At 40.9% G+C, this 20,031-nt stretch overlaps 1 protein-coding gene across 1 annotated transcript in view; it reads left to right on the top strand.

Moving 5' to 3' along the window:
• The first annotated feature begins 8,342 nt into the window (after positions 1–8,342).
• TMC1 (transmembrane channel like 1) overlaps positions 8,343–20,031 on the top strand; it is a 65,188-nt gene continuing 53,499 nt past the window's right edge. Inside the window, exons 1-3 of the mRNA XM_065405908.1 lie at positions 8,343–8,415; positions 9,983–10,361; positions 16,416–16,556. Of these exons, the coding sequence (XP_065261980.1) occupies positions 8,343–8,415; positions 9,983–10,361; positions 16,416–16,556 (593 nt within the window). The remainder of the gene's footprint in view (positions 8,416–9,982; positions 10,362–16,415; positions 16,557–20,031) is intronic.

The raw sequence follows: 20,031 nt of genomic DNA on the forward strand, positions 1-20,031 counted from the left end.
TTGGCATTGGAGAGAGAATTTCACTAGTTTCTAGTGAAAGAGACCCACCTACATTATCAGATCTACTTGCCAGGTCCAGATGTAGAAGGGGTACTGTTGCCTCCTGACTGCTCCCTCATTGAGGAGTGAGGCTCTGCTGTGGCTTGCCACAGTTTCCATCCCTTAATGGGGTAACAACGAGGTCACTAAAACAACCTGGCAAAGGAGAACCCAAAAACTCTGCAGCAGTACATCTCCCTTTAATAAAGCCTTCTGAAAGGAACACTTGCACCAGGGTTCTTACCTCAGAGCCCAGATAAAACTTAAAAATCCCAAAGCAAAATTCTCTAAGTTCCAGAAGCAGCTTCTTATGTTGTAAGGCCTCAGGATTCTCCACAGCCCGGATAGCGCTGCAGTCTTCGCCAGCTTGTTCAAATTCTCTCTCAGGCTTTCCCTGTCTGGATAGCTATTGCCTAATTCTGGGTCCATAGGTGCTCCCCTCCTCTGGAGCTTCCTTTCTCCTCAGAAGCTTTTTTCAGCTGAGATCTCCTAAGCCTTTTATTTGACTCCTTAATTAACTGCCTTCCAGCTACATAGGCAATTAACTACCCTCAGGTGGAGCAGGGTTGGCTCATTCCCTTCAGCGGAGCCTGTCACAGGTAGACTGGGCGTTTGACTCCAGGTAATTGCTTGAAAGTCTGTCTATGCTCCAGTATATTGTCTTAATGATTAAATAATAAAAAGTTGTATTATTCATTTTTTATGTCACCCTTTATCCTGAAGAATCTTATAGTATTTTCCAAACTACATACAAACCACTTTGCCTATTACTGAAATGCAACCTCCTCCAGGGTGGAATACAGGCAACTGTTGAACAGTTGCCAGCCAGCAGTGTTACACAACTGGACCATATTTTATGGGTTAGTTCTGAGGAACATTTGCATGCTGCATCGTGTTATCAGAATAAGACCTCAGGGAAAGTTTGTCAGTAACAAAATATAGAATGAGCTAGAAAACAAAAATTAAATATGAATGCTTCCCTCCACTCCTCCCATTTCAGCTGCAAGGCGTATCATCAAGTGCAAAGGTCAATGGCAGGATGGTTGAGGTAGGAATTTATCAGTACCTACAGTTCTAAATCTCAGGTTTATGAGGGCAGAGTGACCTGAGTGAACAAGGCCACTGAATGGCCAGTGCAGGCCCACACACAATCTGTCTCTATATCTCATGGAGTGCTCCACTTGTGGCCACCAAAGTGAGAAAATTCCAGGTTTCCCTCTGAGCAGTCTATTGGCATCTACGGGCCAGGCTTCACTGCAGCATTAACTCTGACTTGGGTGCTGCCCCAACCCTGTGTCCCATGTACACACAAATCCCTCTCACCCGAGTTTGGCGGAGCTTTCAACCCAAGCTAGCTCGCCTGACTGGGGCTATAGGCTAAAACTTGAGTGAGTCTTTGGTTCGTAACCTGACCACTTTGCATTGAGGATGAAGGCTAAATCATTTGAGTAGTGATAGTCCTTTAGTGCCTTCCCATGACTCCCTCCATGAACTCAGAAGGACAGAGAAGTTCTCTCACAATTCACTGGGAAAGAATCAGAGTGATTCAGCTTACCGCCGCACAAAGAACCACAGGAGGCATATCCTGAAGTCCTAGTGACACATCCAGGTGCAGCACCAGTAATTCAGGCAGAGTTTTGCAGTGTGGCTGCGCACACTGGGCTAGGCTAACCTGGGTGCTCAGATCCTGGTGCTGGTCACCCAAGATAACTGCAGTGAACACATACCCCAAGATGTTTGAGATCCTATTCTAGATGTTGCTGAATAGCTCTGCTCTGCTTCCTGGAGCTGTTCACAAGTCTGATCACGTGTAGGCCAATTTGAAAAAGCTGGAAACAAGTGACAGTTATACAGCTAAAAGCATCCCACATACTGATATTTATGGTCTTGCACCAAAGATTATAAATAACCACTTCAGAAAACCAGTGTATCATGAAGCATTCAGTTTTGATGCAGGGTAGTAAAGTGTCTGAGGAATACTTCTCTGCCATTTCTGTAGGCTGTGTCATATAGAAGTGCATTGAAGTTTAGTGCTAAACAGCATTTAGATTTAGTGTCACCATGAAATGTAATTTGTATATGGATGAAATGCTCCTCTAATAATTCAGTAAGACAGGGTTTGCCATGAATAATTGTAGCATTGAATTGTGGACTGCTTAGCTCCTTCTTTTCCTCTTGGAAAACTATTACTGAGTTAATGATCTGAAGTAGCTTTCTGGTAATAATGCTAAGTACATTTCTAACAATTTATTGCACATATCTGTCAAATGTCCAAACTACCAATAATGTTGGTCTTTTAGATATGTGACAAAACCAACAAACAAAACCAAAAAGTCTAATATTAATACAGCAAAGATCTTAAAATTATTTGGTTTTCTACACATGTGGTCTTCATCACTCCAGCAGCTGAGAAGGGATCTATTTCTTTAACATGTATAATATTTGCTAGTTTCATGATCAGTTTTATGACACAGCTTTTTTAATGTCAATGAAGTGCAGAGCTATGTGAAATGTTTGCAAGGAAGCCACTAGAAACACTTCAGGTTTCTTGCTTTTTTATAAAGTCCAAACTTAGGTTAGGTGTGTCAAAAATCTCACTGGCCTTTCAAGTGAACCTGAACAGATCCCGTAACGTGTGCATGCTCCTGTGGAGCAGAGAAAGTTTTGGCACTCATTAACAAGTGCCACTTGCCAGGCCTACACCCTGGACCTAGTATTACTCATACTGTTTTTTTCTGCTTTGCATTCAGCCACAGGGAATTCCTGTGGGTCATGTGACTTTGCTTCATATGCATTGTCCACCATGTCAGGTCAGAAGTCTCATAAGTATTTTAAAAATTGGCACTGGTACGAATGTTGCTGACACTGATTACCATGAAAGGCACATGTCCCAGAGTCTGGTGCTCTTTGGCTGCAGCTCCTCTCCTGATACTTTCAATTATCATTGGACTGTAGAAGTTGATACTCTCCGCTCAGCAACATACAGTACTGAGTTACAATCCAATAGCACCACCCAAATAAATAACGCTTTGTACCAGACCACACTGTGAGCTCTGTAGGTAAGAAATAAAGATAAGAAATGTAACACGTCCAGGCCGCTCTAGAATTTTTGATGCAATATATCCTGTATTGCCCTGTCCCCCCACTTTTTAAAATTACTAGTGATATTTGCATGGACCAGCGTTTTTATCCTTGTGAAGTTCTTTTTCCCTTCTGCTTATTCCTGTCTTATTTATACTTTAGCACGTTTGGTAAAGTATAAATTTATACTTTAGCACGTTTGTTACTTTCTGCGTAACATTTATGTAAAAAAAAGTTTAGTTAAAAATATGGTTTCCCAAAACAGGTCTAACAAGTTTCATCAGCTTCACGTTCATCAGGCAGAGCAGTTTAGGTCACATCTACATGGTGTAAAAGCATTGCAATAAAAGTGGCTTAAGCGGGTAACAACTGCACAACACACATACAACTGCTGCCCAAGCATTTTGCAAGCATCAATTATATCAGTTGGATGGAAAGCCGGGGAAGAGGGGTTTTTTGCCTTTTCTAGCATCTATTTCTGTGAGATAGATGAACTCTTGTTTTTGCTTCCTACCATGCCTGCTCTGGGAAAACTTCTGCTAGAGCTGAAAACTGGCCTGAGACCAATATGAGAGCCCTGCATGGGATATGGAATGATGAGGTGTTCCAGGTGGAGCTCACCTACCTGATCCACAAGCGGCAGGTCTCCAGCAAGGTGTCACAGAGTTGGCAAATTGGGAATTAGGTGTAGTGCTAACCAGTGCTGAGACAACATCAAGAGGCTGTAGGACCAATATAATAAAAGAGCATTATCAGGGCTGCTTGAGTCACTGGCACCTCCATCTTGGGCCCTTCTATGCAGAGCTTGTCTCCTTCCAGGCAATCATTCCAGGTTGTTGGCACTTGCATGGGGTAAGGGTGGGGCTGATGAAAATTGCCAAGAATCAGGAGGAGAGTGTCCTGGAGTCCAGGGGCCAGCTGACAGAGGAGTATGACTGAAATGAAGATGAACTATCACAAGATGAGAGGACATTGACATAACTAACTGTCTTCAGACTAAGCTTTTTAGGACAGATACTGTCATTTACTCTATGTATATACAGTGCCTGAGACAATGGGTACCTAGCCTGTCTGAGGCCTCTAGGTGCTACTATAATAATTATGATTAATAATAATAGACACACTGTGTGTTCTATTTGATGTCATTGTGCCTTATTGCCTTTTTCATTTGTTTGTCCTTGAGGGAAGAAGAATCCCAGAACTAACAATACCAATACCATCAATGTAGTACTGAGATGTTTCTTCAAAGAGCTAGTAATAGGCATCCATCTTCATTTGGAAATTTATCAGCCACTCACCATCACCCCATCCAGCTATCATCCCAACATAAAATAGAGGCCTCATCCAGAATCCACTCAGGAAACATTCATGGATTGAAAGAAGGCGAGGTCGGTGTTCAATGTCAGCCTGCTGCACCAGTAGATTATTTTACAGCTGATCCTGGGACGTTGTGCTAAGGGGAGTTATAAGCACTGTGCCCATTAACTGAAATCTCAGGAGCTCTTATCTGTTCCTGAATTCTGCCTGTAACACTTTCCAACCTTCAGCAGCAATGCAACTAGTCAGGGGAAGCAGTGTCAAGAACGGTCACTTCTGCTCCAGGGTATGGTCTATGCTGGTGCTCATGTTGATGGTGACACTGACTGCACCTGAGAATTCTGGGGTATTAACAAACAAGTCTGATATCCTTTAATTCCCAGAATGTTTCACGATGTGGAAATTCTTCTCTCTTATCCCAAGACTACTTATTTTGCTTAAGAGCCTTTGGTGAGGGTCCCTGTCAAAGGCTTTCTGAAAGTCCAAGTACACCCATGGAACTCGTTGCCAGGGGATGTTGTGAAGGGCAGATGGTCAGGGATGCAACCCCATGCTCTGGGTGTCCCTAATCCTCTGAGTTCCAGAAGCTGGGACAGGATGACTAGGGTTGGATCATTCAATAATTGCTCCGTTCTGTTCATTCCCTCAGAAGCATCTGGCATTGGCCACTGTCAGAAGACAGGATACTGGATTAGATGGACCATTTGTCTGACTCGTTGTGGCCATTCTTATGCTCTTATCTAGTGCAGAGAAGGCCAGAGTGTTTGGAATGAAGCACAATAATGTGTAATTCCAGAAAATATAAAAGGAACCTGTGATAATTTGTCACTTAAATGTTGCCACAATGATTTCTGTTGCACAGTAAATTTGTTCTTTTTTAGAGGGTATCTTTAGGACAAATGGATTTAGCAGGTTTGCAAGGTCTATTTTTGCAGAAGAATGAGGTCATGGAGGCAGCAACTACCTTTCAATCTAATGCTATAAATTGTAGGCTTTTGCAAAAAAACCCAAGATTGTGCAGGGTCTGCACTATGAACTCACTACTCTTGCAGTTGCGCGATCCCCTCTAATCCTCTCTTTGCACTTCCAGGCTAATACAAGGCTTTTTCTCACCTCCTTTCCACAGTAATATCCACTTCCATTTGTTTTTATGTTTTTTTCTCTGTTTGTTGTTTAAAGTCTCTGTTATTTAGCACTTTTACTGCTGGTCACATAGATAATCAAGCATGTAAACACATTGACTTTCTATTATTTGGAAGACAATGGCCTACCTCCTCCTTCCCCTCCCCAGTCAGAATGATGAGTGATCCTATTATTTAGTGCAACATATTATCTTGTCCGATATGCTGGATTCAGTTTAGCACATTTATTACCTTATGCCACTATATTTAATTAAATTCAATAAATTACTTTCTATTGCATTTAAGTTGCTACGCTGCATAGTGCATTGTTTTTATTTGTACCAGATATAATGTTAATTTCTGCATGATATACTATTAGCTCCAGCGCATGATTCAGAATATATTCTAACCCCTCAGCTGTTTGCTTATTGTCTGCACTCATCAGAATCTGCAGTAAGGCCAATCCTATATCATTATAATGCTTCCTTGGGAATTTCTCTTTGGCTGGAGGAGCTCAGTAAAGGAATTAGTTGCAAATAAAAGACCATGAGCTACCGTTGCATGCAACATATCTTTTTAGAGATGTCTGTCTTCGTCATTGCAAGCTCTCAATAACGATGTAATGATCTTTGTCAAATGTAGATCCAGTTACTGCCAGCAACAGAAGGCATATGTCCAGGCTGAACAAAAGAGCACTTATTTTCATATCCCACTGATAAGATTGATGTGCAAATGACAGAAAATACTATTACAAAGATGTTTTGTGGAATTTAAATTTTGTGCATACATCCCTGTTTTAATATGCCTGTCAAATACTGGATAATAACCCTTTCCATGTTAATACATGGACAGAAACAAGACTCTTTGTTGTTTCTTGTTTACAGCTTTACATATTTTACCATTTTTTGATTTATAATCTCCTATCTCAGCAAAGCTAAGCAGCAATGCCTGATTGTTTGGTTACAGTTTTCACTGGATAAATTAACTTCTACATCATTGTTTAAGAGGTCACAAGCTGCTTAATAGGAGTCCATGACAGAAACTGGGGGGGTGGGGAGGGGAGCCACTACAAGAGTGAGGAAAAGTGAAAAGGCACACAAGGAAGTGAATAATAATGATAATTTTAGTTTCCTCTTGACTGAAAAGTTGTTTTAGAAAAATTGAGTTGTACAACTTACTATAGGCTTACTGTCCTGACTTTATAGGGAGAAAGTTAGGTAGCACATGTCTGAAAATATAGGATATATAGAAATTGAACAACAACTGCATAGTTATATTAAGGGACAATATTTCTTAATTTCCTCCTTAATTCTTTCCCACCACATATCAACTTATACATTCCATCGGCATACCTCAAGCCCTCTCCCTCATGCTTCTGGGCCTCCAGACCCAGACAGAGACACCTTGAGAACTTTTCAGGGAGCTGGCTGCAACCTTCTCCTCTTACACCAGTAGAAATCTTTCTGAGGGAACATCACTGGTTGACACCAATTGGCCAACACCAGGTCAACACCAGGTCACCAAATAGCTCTTTTCTTCAGCTGAACTTCTTTGGAATTAAATACATAGGGTTCCTTACCACCACCACCAGTTCAAAGTGCCCCAGATAGATTATTTGGGATATACTCCTGGTTACTTGTGGCTAGCAGGTACATGATAGCTCCTGCTCTACTCATTAGTAATCAATATTAGAGTGGTGTGAATAATTTGACTAGAATGACAACTCCCATAAAATGAAAGTAGGTTTGTGTGTTCTAGATCTCTCCAGGAATAATAAACCCAGTTCTGTAAACATTTAGGTAATAGGCTTGATAACATTTGCAGAACCATAGATCTACACCCTCCAATCACATCTCAGTAAACAGAGCAACTCAGCCAACCTCCTCTATTCATTACAACCAGGGCCCATAAGTGCCCCTCTCTCATTAAGCCAACCATCAGCTTCCTCCCTCACTGCATTACTGGACTCCCTCAGACAGTAACACCGCAGCCATGTCCCTCCACTTAGGACCAGGGACCCCACTCCAACCTATGTATTGTTGTCCTGGGAGTCGAAGGTGGCTAGTATATGGGGTCCTCTCCCTGGAGTCTCCATTCTCTATCTCGTCTCTTGGGGGCTATGAGGTAGGGCAATTCCCTGTCCAAGAAAGAACAAAATCATTTCTTGCCACTTTGCTTAGAGTTTTGAATTCTAAATCTGAAGCTTCAAAAGAAACTCCTCTCCCCTCTTCTGGAACCCTCTACCCATCAGCTGTGCTGCTACTCCTAAATCTCATTCCCCCTCCACTCAGTTTTACCAGGAAATGGCTCTTTGTTAAAGCTTGCAGGTGATCTTAGAAGATTCCAGAGCGCTAGTCACTGCTAGTCTTGCACATTTTTAAAGAAAGTTTGAGAATTGCCCAGGGTGGCAGCACTTTTTTCATTTTCTTTCTGCTTTCTCCCAATCAGGAGGTTGCTGCTGGTTACCTCATCTCTCCATGAAACTTCTACCTCTCACATCCTCCATCTTCTTCCTATTTGAAAAAGAAAAACTCACTTTTTATTACCACCATTCTCAGCTCCAGTGCTCTGGCCAAAGAAAGGGAGACAAGGGGTGCCACATGCCACTGTGTTGTTCATACCTCCCTGGTTGTACTCAGTAAAATATATATTCTAAAACTTCAGTGTTCCAGTATGTTGGGTTTATGTAACTAAGAGCCCAAATATGACACATTCAAGTCACTTCTAAGCATATCTTTTAAAAATGTCTTTAATAACTATTTATCTTTCAATGTACAGCACAATATGATTTCTTTCACAGTGGGCATTGAAGTTGACAATGAAGAAGGCAGCGCAGCTGAGAGCGAAGATGACGACAGCAAAATAGGTAATCGGTGATGGACAATTTCAATTCTACATTCAGACAGTTTCTTGTTGCAGTGCATGACACGAGATATGGAGGCTTAATCCAGTTCCTGTTCAGCTGTTTTTAGTGAAGAGACTCAGGCTGGATTTAAACTAATCATCTGAAGTGAAGAGCTCTATAGCCTACTACCATTCTTTTGAGACATCCTGATCCCATAGTTCATGAATTACTGTAATCATGTACTACACTCTGAATTTCATGTTTAAACTAATATATTTGGAAAATAACTCCAGTGGTTGAAAGGCAGCAGGGAAGTCTATCATATAATGAACTTGGTGATAATATAATGAACTTGGTATCTTAACCTGTCAGGGGTATAGGAGTGTGGTGAGCTGTAATGATAGAATCATAGAAATGTAGGGCTGGAAGGACTTTGAGAGGTTATCCAGTCCACCCCCTGCATCAAGACAGGACCAAGTATACCTAGGACTTCCTTGACAAGTGTTTGTCTAACCTGTTCTTAAAAATCTCAATGACAGCGATTCCAAAATTTCCCTGGAAGGCTATTCTGGAATTCTGGAAGGCTATTCTGGAATAGCCTTCCTGGGAAATTTTGGAATCACTGTCATAGCTAAACTATCCTTATAGTTAGAAAGTTTTTCGAAATATGTAACCTAAATCTTCCTTGTTGCAGATTAAGCAGATTACTTCTTCAGTGGACATGGAGAAAATTGATCAATGTCCTCTTTATAACAGCCTTTAATGTATCTGAAGATTTATCAGATCCTGTGCTGGGGAACAGGGGGTTCAGGTCTGCTCCCAGCAGCACCACCTGCTGGTGGTACTCTGGGATATGTCTCCCAGCAGTGAGAGTCAGTGGCCACTTTGCCCTGGTGAGAGTCATGGCCACATCGCCCATTGGCAAGAGTCAATGGCTGGGATTAGGGAAATCTGGTACCTCCCTGTGCCCCTACATCTGCTCCCTGGGCCACTTCCTACCCCAGCTTCTGTTCCTCTATTGGTGGCACTGGTTTGCTTGTGGGTCCCTTCTGAAGCTCTCACTGTCCATGCTCCAAAGGGTCTTCCTCTCACAGCCACAACTCATCGTTGCCAATCTCCGCAATTGATAGGTTTGTGGTGGCTTGGCGTTGAGAACTGGGCCCGGCCACCTGAAGCCTCAGTGGCTTCTTGGCAGGAGCCTGCAACTGTCCACCCAGACTGAGCTAAACTGTTCCCTTTTGAGCTTAGCCTCCGCTGTGAGCACGCCAACAGGGGCAGCTGGGCGGGGCTTTCTGGGACCAGAGCTGCTCCTTAATCCTTACTTCACCAGTGTAGGTTCATATACCGCATCACATTCCCCACTCAATAGTTTTCTTTTCTCAAGAATAAACGTGCCCAGTTTTTTAAATCTTTCATCATAGGTCATTTGGTTATGTCACGTGCAGCTACAGTATATCATACTGATAACATAAATTCTGTATGTGTGTGTATGAGAGAGAATTGCTAGTACTGATACACAATATTAACTTTTTGTTTTTGTCTGCCCCTCCCACCCCCCATCATGATTGTGAAGATGAAGAAGAATCTGAAAAAGAGAAGAAAGTAACTGCCAAAACCAGAAGAGGAAATGCCAGAGGGAGAGCCAGAAAGGATTCGGAGGAGGAAGAGGAGACGAGGACAGCTGGGCAACGCAGACAGAGAAACAGGAGAGCACAGAGGAAACAGGCTGGGAATGAGGACAGTGATTCTGATGAGGAATCCTGCAAAAACAAGAAGAATAGGGCAAATCAGATATCCAAGCAGCAGGAGCCCAATGAGGATGGAGAAGATGACAATAAAGGGGGCAGAAAAGGAAGAGGCAAAAATGAGACCAAACAGGAAAAAAAACCTGATGAGAAAGGGAAAAAGGAGAAGGACAACAAGAAAAAGAAGGATAAAAAGAAGAAAGGTTCCTCAAGGTAATTATTTATGTAATCTGAAACCTATTGAATTTATGGCTATAGTTATAGTTATAGTACCCCAGCGAGCACAACTCCCTTAGCTATTAGGGCCAGTTTTTCAGAAAAGATCAAGGCCAGAGTTTCAGGGACTCAGGACCTACAATTGAGGCCAGATTTTCAAAAGAGCTCAGTTCCCACAGCTCCCATTGTGACACTTATGGCCAGATTTCCAAGAGCCCATCGCAAGGTATGCTGAGTTATTTTGCAAACCGGTCTACTTATTTAGGTGCTTAAATGGAATCTGAACTCTTTTGAAAATTGAGCACCCAGTATGGGTGCTGAGACCTTCTGAAAATTCCAACCTTTGTGTTGTTCTGCGAGCAGCCTTGATGCTCTCATTCTTCCACCTTCTCTCTCCACCACCTCATACTTTGTGTTTTTGAATCACATTCTTTGAAAGGAACCACCCTCTGGGAAGAGTGCATCATGGAGCAGATGTAGATAGATACATTTACACAGCTGGGAGAGATATTCCACTTCCCTCATTTTTACATTCACTATAGGTGTCGGTGCCCCCAGAGACACCCCAGAAGAACACAGCAGGAATCATCAAAGGAAAGGAACCCATAATGTGAGACATATTGTCTTGACTCTCATATTAATTTGCCCCCGAACGCATTTCAATACGCTGCTACTCCATTTCCCCCACTTTTTAGCATTCCTAGAATTTGTCTTTGTTCCAGCTCTTCACTATGAAATCCATTATAGCATTATCCTTCCTTTATGTGGTTTCCTGCACTCAAGTATATTTTACTAAAATCGTATTCCTGACTGTGCCAATTGATATTCTTCCACGTATTATTCTTGTCTTCTATTGTGAACATTAAATAGTTATGTTAATAAAAAAAGACCCATGGAAAAATGTAAAATTGAATGAAAACAGAACTTTTTGGACTGGATGATAAATTTCAGTAGAGGAAGATATATTCATTTAGGCTAATTAATTAGAAACATTATACAGGCTAGGACATTGCTCATGGGGATAGCAAGGATAACATTTGAGGAATAACTAAAGATAGTTATCTATTCCTGGAGGTACATCAAGAACATTGTCTCCTTAGACAGTAAGTGGGACAACTAACAAGATCACTTTTCCAACAAGCTATTGTAAATAAGGTATGAGCTCTGGGACACCAAGAGTAGAGGGGCTGTCCTTTCATCTGATAGCAGAAACTTATGAGGTATGTCACAAAATGACATCTTAAAGATTTTTAAAAAGTAATTGTAAGAAAGTTGAAATGAGTTAAGGGAAGTTTTTTAAATTGCTTATTGTTTAGACAATTCCTTACAACAACAACAAAGGGTGTTTAAAGGGTGTTTATTTTGATAGGCGAGCACAAATAATGTACGAACAAAGAATGATGTGCTGATGATCAGTTTGGCTGATAGAGCATTTGCAAACCTTGGGGGAGGAGGAGAGGCCGGAAGGTATGAGCTCTTTAGCCTTTGTTGTGATGAATCCACATGGACATACTATCTACCACAATGGTCCCCAAACTGTGGGGTGCGCCCCTGCTAAGGGCACAGAGGAACATTTGGGGGGGGGGGGCGGTGGGACTTAGGCCAGCCCCTATGGTGGGCGGAGAGGGAACGCCACCCAGTTCTGCTCTGTCCTCCCAGCTCTACTCCAGCCCTGCCCCTAGTCGCAGCTCTGGCCTCGGCCTCGGCCACCAGCTCCTGGCCCTGCTCCTGACCATGGCTCTGCTCCTTGCTGCAGCCCCGCTCCTGGCCACAGCCCCTGGCCCCTACTGCAGCCCTGCTCCTGGCCTTGGTTCCAGATCGCGGCTCCCAGGGAGGCATGGATCAGGGAAGGGGGGAGTGACCAAAAACATTTGGGGACCACCAACCTACTGATTTAAAAGTGATGCACTGCTTCTGGCTTTTCAGGCAGAGTGGATAAACATGCTGAAAGAAAATAAGATGTTAGGAATGAAAAAATAAACAAGGAAAAGAAAAACTTAATGAGGAACCTTGGAGCATCCACTGCTAACTTTTTGCCATGTTGTGCAATTATTTGTTTTCTCTGTCCATATTCTGTTCATGATAGAGACCTTTCACCTCAAGATTACCTAGATTCCTTAGCAGCCTCCTGTGAAGGACCTTGTCAAGGACTTTTTGAAAGCTCTGAAAGTCTTTCATCTGAGCTTGTTCATTATTATAGGGCCAGATTGTGATACTCTTATACTGAATAGCACTTTATGAGTAGTCCCACTGATTTCACATAAGCAGCATTTAAACTGGTTGTAAATAAAGATAGAATTCAGATCTGTTGGTTCCAAAAGCAGAGACCTTATACTTGAGCTAAAGGAACATTCTGACAATTTTGGACCCAAATTATATTTTTTAAAATGCATTTAATTGAAATCAAACTGTTTCACAAAATAGTTTGATTTCAATTAAATTTTTGATTTTTTTTATGAAAAAATTCCAAATAGAAGAGATGAAAAAAATTGGTTGGCTTTATTTTGAATTTTGTTTAAAAAAATCATTTTTTGTTTTTGAGGAAATAAATTTTTTTTTAACCAGTGCTAGGTCTGACATTACATCATATAAGGAGCAGTGGGACAAATAAAAGCTTTAATATATATTTTATTCTGCCTTGTTTGCAGTGTCTCTTTCATTTTGTACAGCATCCTTTCCTTACTGGCTCCACAGTATCACGATTTATTTCTCATACTCCCACACACATTCCTCTCGGAACTAGCTACAACACAACACATAGATTCCCCAGTGTCAAAGGGAACCCTCCTCAGCTGCCTTGGTAAGAAAGGTTTCTGGCTGCTTTGTGCTGCCTCGGCTGGAACAGGGGCAAAGGATTTAGCCCCTTTATCATAAATAGTACAATATTCAATTCCTTGTCAGTCCTTTTGTTGTTTTTCATTTTCTAAAGAGTACTCCCTTGCATTAGGATTCAAGTGCCTCATGAGGATATCCATGAGACATCTTACTTTTGATTTTCAGTACATTGGCCTAGGTCTTTATATAGCTCTTCCACTTGCTCATCTCAACCCCAAATAATAAATATGTCTGATTGGCTTTCAGCAAGGCTCTTTCTTTCTGCAGAGGTTTGTTTTCAGCAGTGGGATTTTTTTGTGACACATTCTTGCTGAAATGTTATGGATGATGAGTTCAAGTTCTTTAACATTCAGCTGTCTTTAGTATGTAGCATTTGATTCTTTAGTAATTGTAGGATCCTGGTTTTTTTTTTCCGACTCAGTCTAATGCGTCTCTTACAGTCATCTCAAATGCTGTTTTTATATTCTTCCCACATAGCATTTGTTACCAAAGCTAGAGCTGGGTGAAGAGTGAAAAAAATATACGTTTTGATGTTTTCTAAAAAGAATTTCACTTTGACTGTGTTAGTGTAACTTTTTAATAGCTTTTTATGATCATTCATGCTGGCAAATGTTTTGGTGCAAGTATTAATAGAAAGCATCTTTTAGGTCAATAACTGAGGTCTGGTTATTCACACAAATCATTGCATTAGCAAATGGAATTTGTTTTGAAGGTAATTCGAAGAAGTTTATAAATCCTTGGTTATCCAGTCAGGGAACAGAAACCACATTATGTGACTTAATCACACAGCTCAAATATCAGATCATACATATCAAGCATTCAAAGATGTAATGGCAGGAAGCAATTTGCAAACAGTCCATAGGCTAAACTTTGTATGAACAAATCATTTCTAAAACTAATTCAAATAGCAAACAATTTCCTAAAGGCTTCAGTCCATTCACAGAACATTCAGAACAGGAAAAAGAGCTAAATTCACTGGATAAATTTTTTGTAAATTCCTTTGGTTGTCATCCTCAGCACTGATTTGTTCACTGAGTTCAACAATTTTTAAGCATTTCCCCCATGCCGCTGCTGCAAAAAATGTTTCTGTCATACTGATGGTTATCTGTTTGTAGTCATACAAGGAAGAGCAGTAGGTAGTTATTGTCACAGTTCAGGGCAATTGCACCTGTATTTCCCTCTCATGATCCTTCAAGGGCACCACTCTAGGCTCCCAGCTCCTCAGCAGTCACCTCTCTGGGGCAGAGACAAATGTCTCTCTTCCCACTCTTGACCAGGGTTTTTCCAGGCTGCACAGTTTCCTGCCTTCACTGTGATATCCGCAGCAAGCCAGACTACCTAAACAGGCCAGCACCTGCACTTTACTTTCTCTTCAAAGGCTATGGACACTTGTAACTGCCTGCAGTTATATGTTAACACACAGGTTTTTATAAGCACACATATTTATTCTTAAGGTGAAAGCATTACAGAGAAAAATATATTAAAAAAATTACACACATACCAATAGCTTACCTCAGAGATCACCCCCCCTACTCCAACAAGAACTCTGATAGGAGTCACCCCTTCCAACCTTCTAGAAGGATTGGGGCCACCCTTGGACAGAAGGTTCTGTCCATTTGCTGGATCAGAAAGAGTATGTTTAAACTCAGGCTATTTATCCAAAAGTCCATTCTTTGTCTGTTGGTCTCTAGACTTCTAGTATGAACTAGTATATGCGAGCTATCCCAGGAGGTGGTATCTCTCTGTGGGGTAGGGGAGTTACTGAGTTTCCTGGCTGATTTGCCTTAATCACCACCCACTGTTTTTTGTTCCTGGCAGAGTTGTGGTAGCCCTTCCTTTTGGAGTAGAGCATAATCATATTATCAACCATGCAGTTAAAACAATGGACCCCAAAGATGGGTGCAATATTTGTCACATCTCCCCCATAGAAAAGATACATACAATCCTGGCCCATAATAATACATAAGGTTAATACCAAAAGGTCTTTCAATGATATTTCAGGAAATTGCCATATCTGTCACAACTATCTTTAGCCATGTTATCCAGTCATGTAGTGGAGGGAATATTACTCAACCCTGTCCCATATCCAGAACATTCTGAGCTACCCACTAACAGCATGGTATCAGCCTAGCTTTACTGTGATAGTGTATCTGGATTTCTATATAATTGGAGATGGCCCACTGCAATGATGTTGTCATCTTCATTGGGTTTAGGCTAGTGTTTAAATTTGTTTGATTCAGGGCTAGGTTAGGGGTTTGATAGTGCTGAAATCTCATGACATTTTGCCCCTAAATAGCAGAAGTCACGTGAAATTAGCCAATCTTGTGAGAGTTCTGAGATATGTAAATTTGCAAAATCAATTTCTCATGAAAAATTTCCATACTCTCATGTGAACTGGTGGTGTCACAAGATTTTGGCCACGTATAAACTGGACCCAGAAATTAAGCCCCTTTGGAACCAAAGCCATAGGGTGGGGCTGAAATCCAGAGATTAGAACACAACACTCCCTCCCCCCAAATGTAAAGTGGTTCAGATCCAAGATTCCGGTTTTAGCCCCGCTCTGTATAAAGCATGCATAATTTAAAATGCCATAGGCTCTGCCTTTTTGTATTAATAAAAAGATGGATGATGGTCATTATTGCAATTTAAAGATCAGATTATGACTAGCCCTGTTCAGGTGTCGGGGAAGAGAGAGTGAGGGTATGGCTCTTTCTACTCCAAACTAGCCAATAGAGATGAGCCTTCACAGGGGGGAAATGGCTCTCTCAAAACTGCAGTTTGAAAAAACAACTCCCTCCTCTCGGTTTAAACACTTTAAAAAAGAACGTATACAATGTTCCGAGTTGGGTTTCCTTACATGAACCTTTGCATCTAACAGATTGGATTACCCTTGAGGAGCAGATCTCTTGCTCTCTCAAGGCCTGATCCACAGCCCATTGAAGTCAATGGAAAAATTCCCACTGACTTCAGTGGACTTTGGATCAGGTCCTACATCGCTGTCTCTGTCATAGTCCAGCTCAGTTTCAGTACTTCAAGCTCCAAATACTTCATTTCGGGTTCAGGGTTACGGAAATTCAAGTTCAGAGTTATAGCGGCAAGACACAGACCTAGAGGATCAAGTTAAGGAGTTAGCACCGAACATCTGCCTCAGTGAAACCTTCTATTACCCTCACGTTTTTAAACTTACTGTATTTATCCCTCCATTTTTGTTTGAAGCTCTGACTCCGACTCTGAAGAGGAGCCAATTACGGAGGAGGAATTGGCCAAGCTGAAGGAAGAGGTAGAAGAGAAAAAGAAACTAATTGCCACATTACGAAACAAACCATGGCAGATGAAAAAGAAACTAGACGTCCTGAAGTATGGTCTGATTCATAATGAATAACGCTGTCACTTGTGGTGTTTGTATACTCTCGTTGTTTTTCTCAATTTTATCTTTATTTCTATATCTGTTGAACTTCAAGCAGTCCCAGAGATCAGGCTCTTTTTTTCTCTGAAAGCCCATCCTTGGGACTTAAGTGGCGTGTGTGTCAATGCTCCTTTACCTCCTTAGATCTGGGGTGAAAATATGAAGGAGTCAGATCTGTTTTGTAGGATTCCATTACTCACACTGATCCGACCTTTCTGATCATGATAGTTTCCCATCAATTAGAAGGTCACTATCTTTGGAGCTGTCTTGAATGCCATCTGATCGCTTGGGTGCTGTAATTTTAACATATATTTCAACATTCGTGGAAAATTCTCTGTCTCTTAAATTGCAAGGGAAATGAATGAAAATTTAATTGAATTTGGGAAAAAGAAAACACTGGGAACATTTTATGCATTTTCTTGTACATTGTAGGCACAAACTGCCTTTGGCCTTAGTGAATGTCACACTTCCATTTTCACCAAAGCAAAAAGGTTGTTTTCATTAGCAAATAGGTCTCCAGTGGAAACAAATGCTTACAATCAAAACAGATGAGACGGACACAGGGTGGGGGAAAGGATGTAACACACAAGCAGAGTGAACAATGTGATGGCAGCAAATGTCATGTTAGTTCCACTATTTATTTATTTTTTGCTGGGGAGGAGGGGTAGTTAGTTAGGAGGGGATCAGCTAAATGGAAAGAAAAGTGGAGAGGGGACATTGAAGGGAAGAGGGTGAGAGTAGACAGGATAGAGAAGAAGGTGCTAAGGGGGCAGGAAAAGTGACTGTGAGGGAGGGCCAGGATTGGAGCAAACAGCCAATTGGCACAGGCCAGAGAAAGTGCAGTCAAAACTATACAAAGTTCTCAGAATGTCCAAACATCCCTACTTTGGCTGCTTCTAGAGTCTCCGGCTGGTTGTTCCGCTTTGTAGTTTTTCTCCAAGGCCACATGGTGAGGGGAAGAGACAGGTGGCACCACCTGGGCTCTAGTGCCCTCAGAGTAGTGGGGGCCTGCCCTGGATAGTTCTAGAAGTTCAAAGGAGGCTGAGGTGGCCCCAGCTGGGCCCCATTTTCTCCTCTCCCCTCAATGAAGCAGCCCCTGCTTTGGCTACTTAGTTTGCTTAGCAGAAATTTATATAGTTCCACTCAGAGCCCTCAGGGTATACAGTTTTGTTTCCATGCCCACTTGAGTCTGTTTAACTGAGATAGGCCTGGATCTCAGGTATTTTCTCTTGAAACAATATGAAAAATTCATCTGAAAAAGCTAGAATGTTTATGCCTTGGCTAAATTGGCAAAACACACGAAATACTGATCTTTCTGTTGGAAGCAATTTGGCCTGGTTGAGTTAAGTGACATTTTGCAATCCAGAAGTCAATGTAATTATGAATGAAATGAAATGAACAATCTGCTTCCCCAGGAAACTGTGCAGTGTGCTTTTGTAACCTGGTTTCCTCTGTGCCTGCCAGCCTTCCCTCTCCCTGTGCCCTCACTGACTGCTGGTAGCGTTCTGCCAGTATCTTCCAGGAAAGGGCTTTTGGTTCCATGCTTTTGACTATGGGCTCCAGGCAGGTACTTCTGTACCCATATAGGTTCCTCTGAATCTTGCGATTCATTTTTCTTCTTTTGGGAATCACCAGCAAAGCTACCCCAAATGTCCAGTACTTCCAAATTATCTTAAGTAAAGAATATTTTGGTCTATAAGTACCTACTACATGGGGAACAGAAATTTGATAACAGAGGGATTTTCAATCTAGCAGAAAAAGATATAAGAAGATCTAATGGCTGGAAGTTGAAACTAGACAAATTCAGACTAGAAATAAGGCACATATTCTAACAATGAGGGTAATTAACTATTGGAGCTACTTACCAAGGGTTGTGGTGGATTCTCCATCACTGGAAATTTTTAAATCAAATTGTGATGTTTTTCTAAATGATCTGCTCTAGTTCAAACAGAAATTAATTCAGGGAAGTTTTATGGCCTGTGATATATAGGAGGTCAGCCTAGATGATCACAATAGTCCCTTCTGGTCTTATAATATATGAATTTGTGAATTCAGAAAATGGAGATAAATTTCAGAAAAATCAAAGTTATACAGAATACTCTTTATCTAGTCTAGGACTATAGAATCATCACCTAGATAGGATAAATCTTTTAAGCAGGAACACAATTTTCACCTTAAAGTTCAGTTTTCTCTTTAACACTGACATGCTCTCTCATTTTATTTTCATGACCCTATAAAATGTAACTGTCTGGGGACAATTAGTGCACATTTTTTACAGTGAGGGTATTAACCATTGTAATAATATACCTAGGGACGGGGCAGATTGCATCATCTGAAGTCTTTAAATTAAGACTGTATCTTTCTAAAATATATGCTGTAGCTCAATCAGTAGTTAAGCGCTTGACGCAGGAACCACTTACTGAATTTCTATAGCCTGTATTATGCGAAGGTGAGACTAGATGATCATAATGGTTCCTATGGAACTATGAACTGTGTTGTAACCAGGTCCTCTGACTCTACTACTATTGTAGGGTAGGTGAATATGCTATCCAGTGTCTGTTAAAGATTTCTCATTGTTTCTCTGTGGCTTATACCCCTTTTTTTGGTACTCTGGCTGTGGGATTTTCAGTTAGACAAACACTGAGCTCTTTTAAAAATCCCAATCTGGATAGTCTTCTGATGTCTTTTGATATTATGATGTCAATTTTTTAACCAAGATATTCTTGTTCATTTAACAATTTTAATTATATATAAATTAGTTTAGTTACTCAACTTTAAAATTAGATTAAATTATTATATTTTTGCTATCCAGACTGGGAGACTGGAAATGTATTAAACTTCATTTTCTCATATCAAAAGGTTTATGTGAATACATAAATATGTACCAATGTGTTTTCTTGTGTCTTTCCAAAACAATGGTTTCTTTTGTGCTGTGCTAAACACACAGCTCTCTTTGAAGTAGGCTTAGGAGCATTTTAATGGGTGACCCCAGAAAATATTAGAGTTCCAAGTGGAAATGACAGATCTTCAGATCAGTTCTTTATACTGAAATCTATTTTTGTAAACCAATGAATCACATTTGTTACCATCTAGCTACATCAAATACATTCCAAAAATAGTTACAATTTATACCAGGCAATCCTACTTTAGATTGTCACTGTTATGTATTGAGATTCATATCTCAGCTCAGCAGAGAAAAAACAAACAAAAATTAGAACTTAAAAGCTAATAACCAGGCCACATTTTCAAATGAAGGTGCCTAAATTTAGGCATCTAAATCTATATTTGGCCCCCTACGTAAGTGTCTTGATTTCACTGAAATCAATGGAGTAGTGAATGCTCAGCACCTCTGAAAATGAAGCCAGTTATTTAGGTATCAAAATATGGACCTACTGTAAAATTTTCCAAAGTGTATAAATCCCATTT

The sequence above is a fragment of the Emys orbicularis genome, chromosome 6 (assembly GCF_028017835.1).
Source record: "Emys orbicularis isolate rEmyOrb1 chromosome 6, rEmyOrb1.hap1, whole genome shotgun sequence".
Lineage (NCBI taxonomy): Eukaryota > Metazoa > Chordata > Testudines > Emydidae > Emys > Emys orbicularis.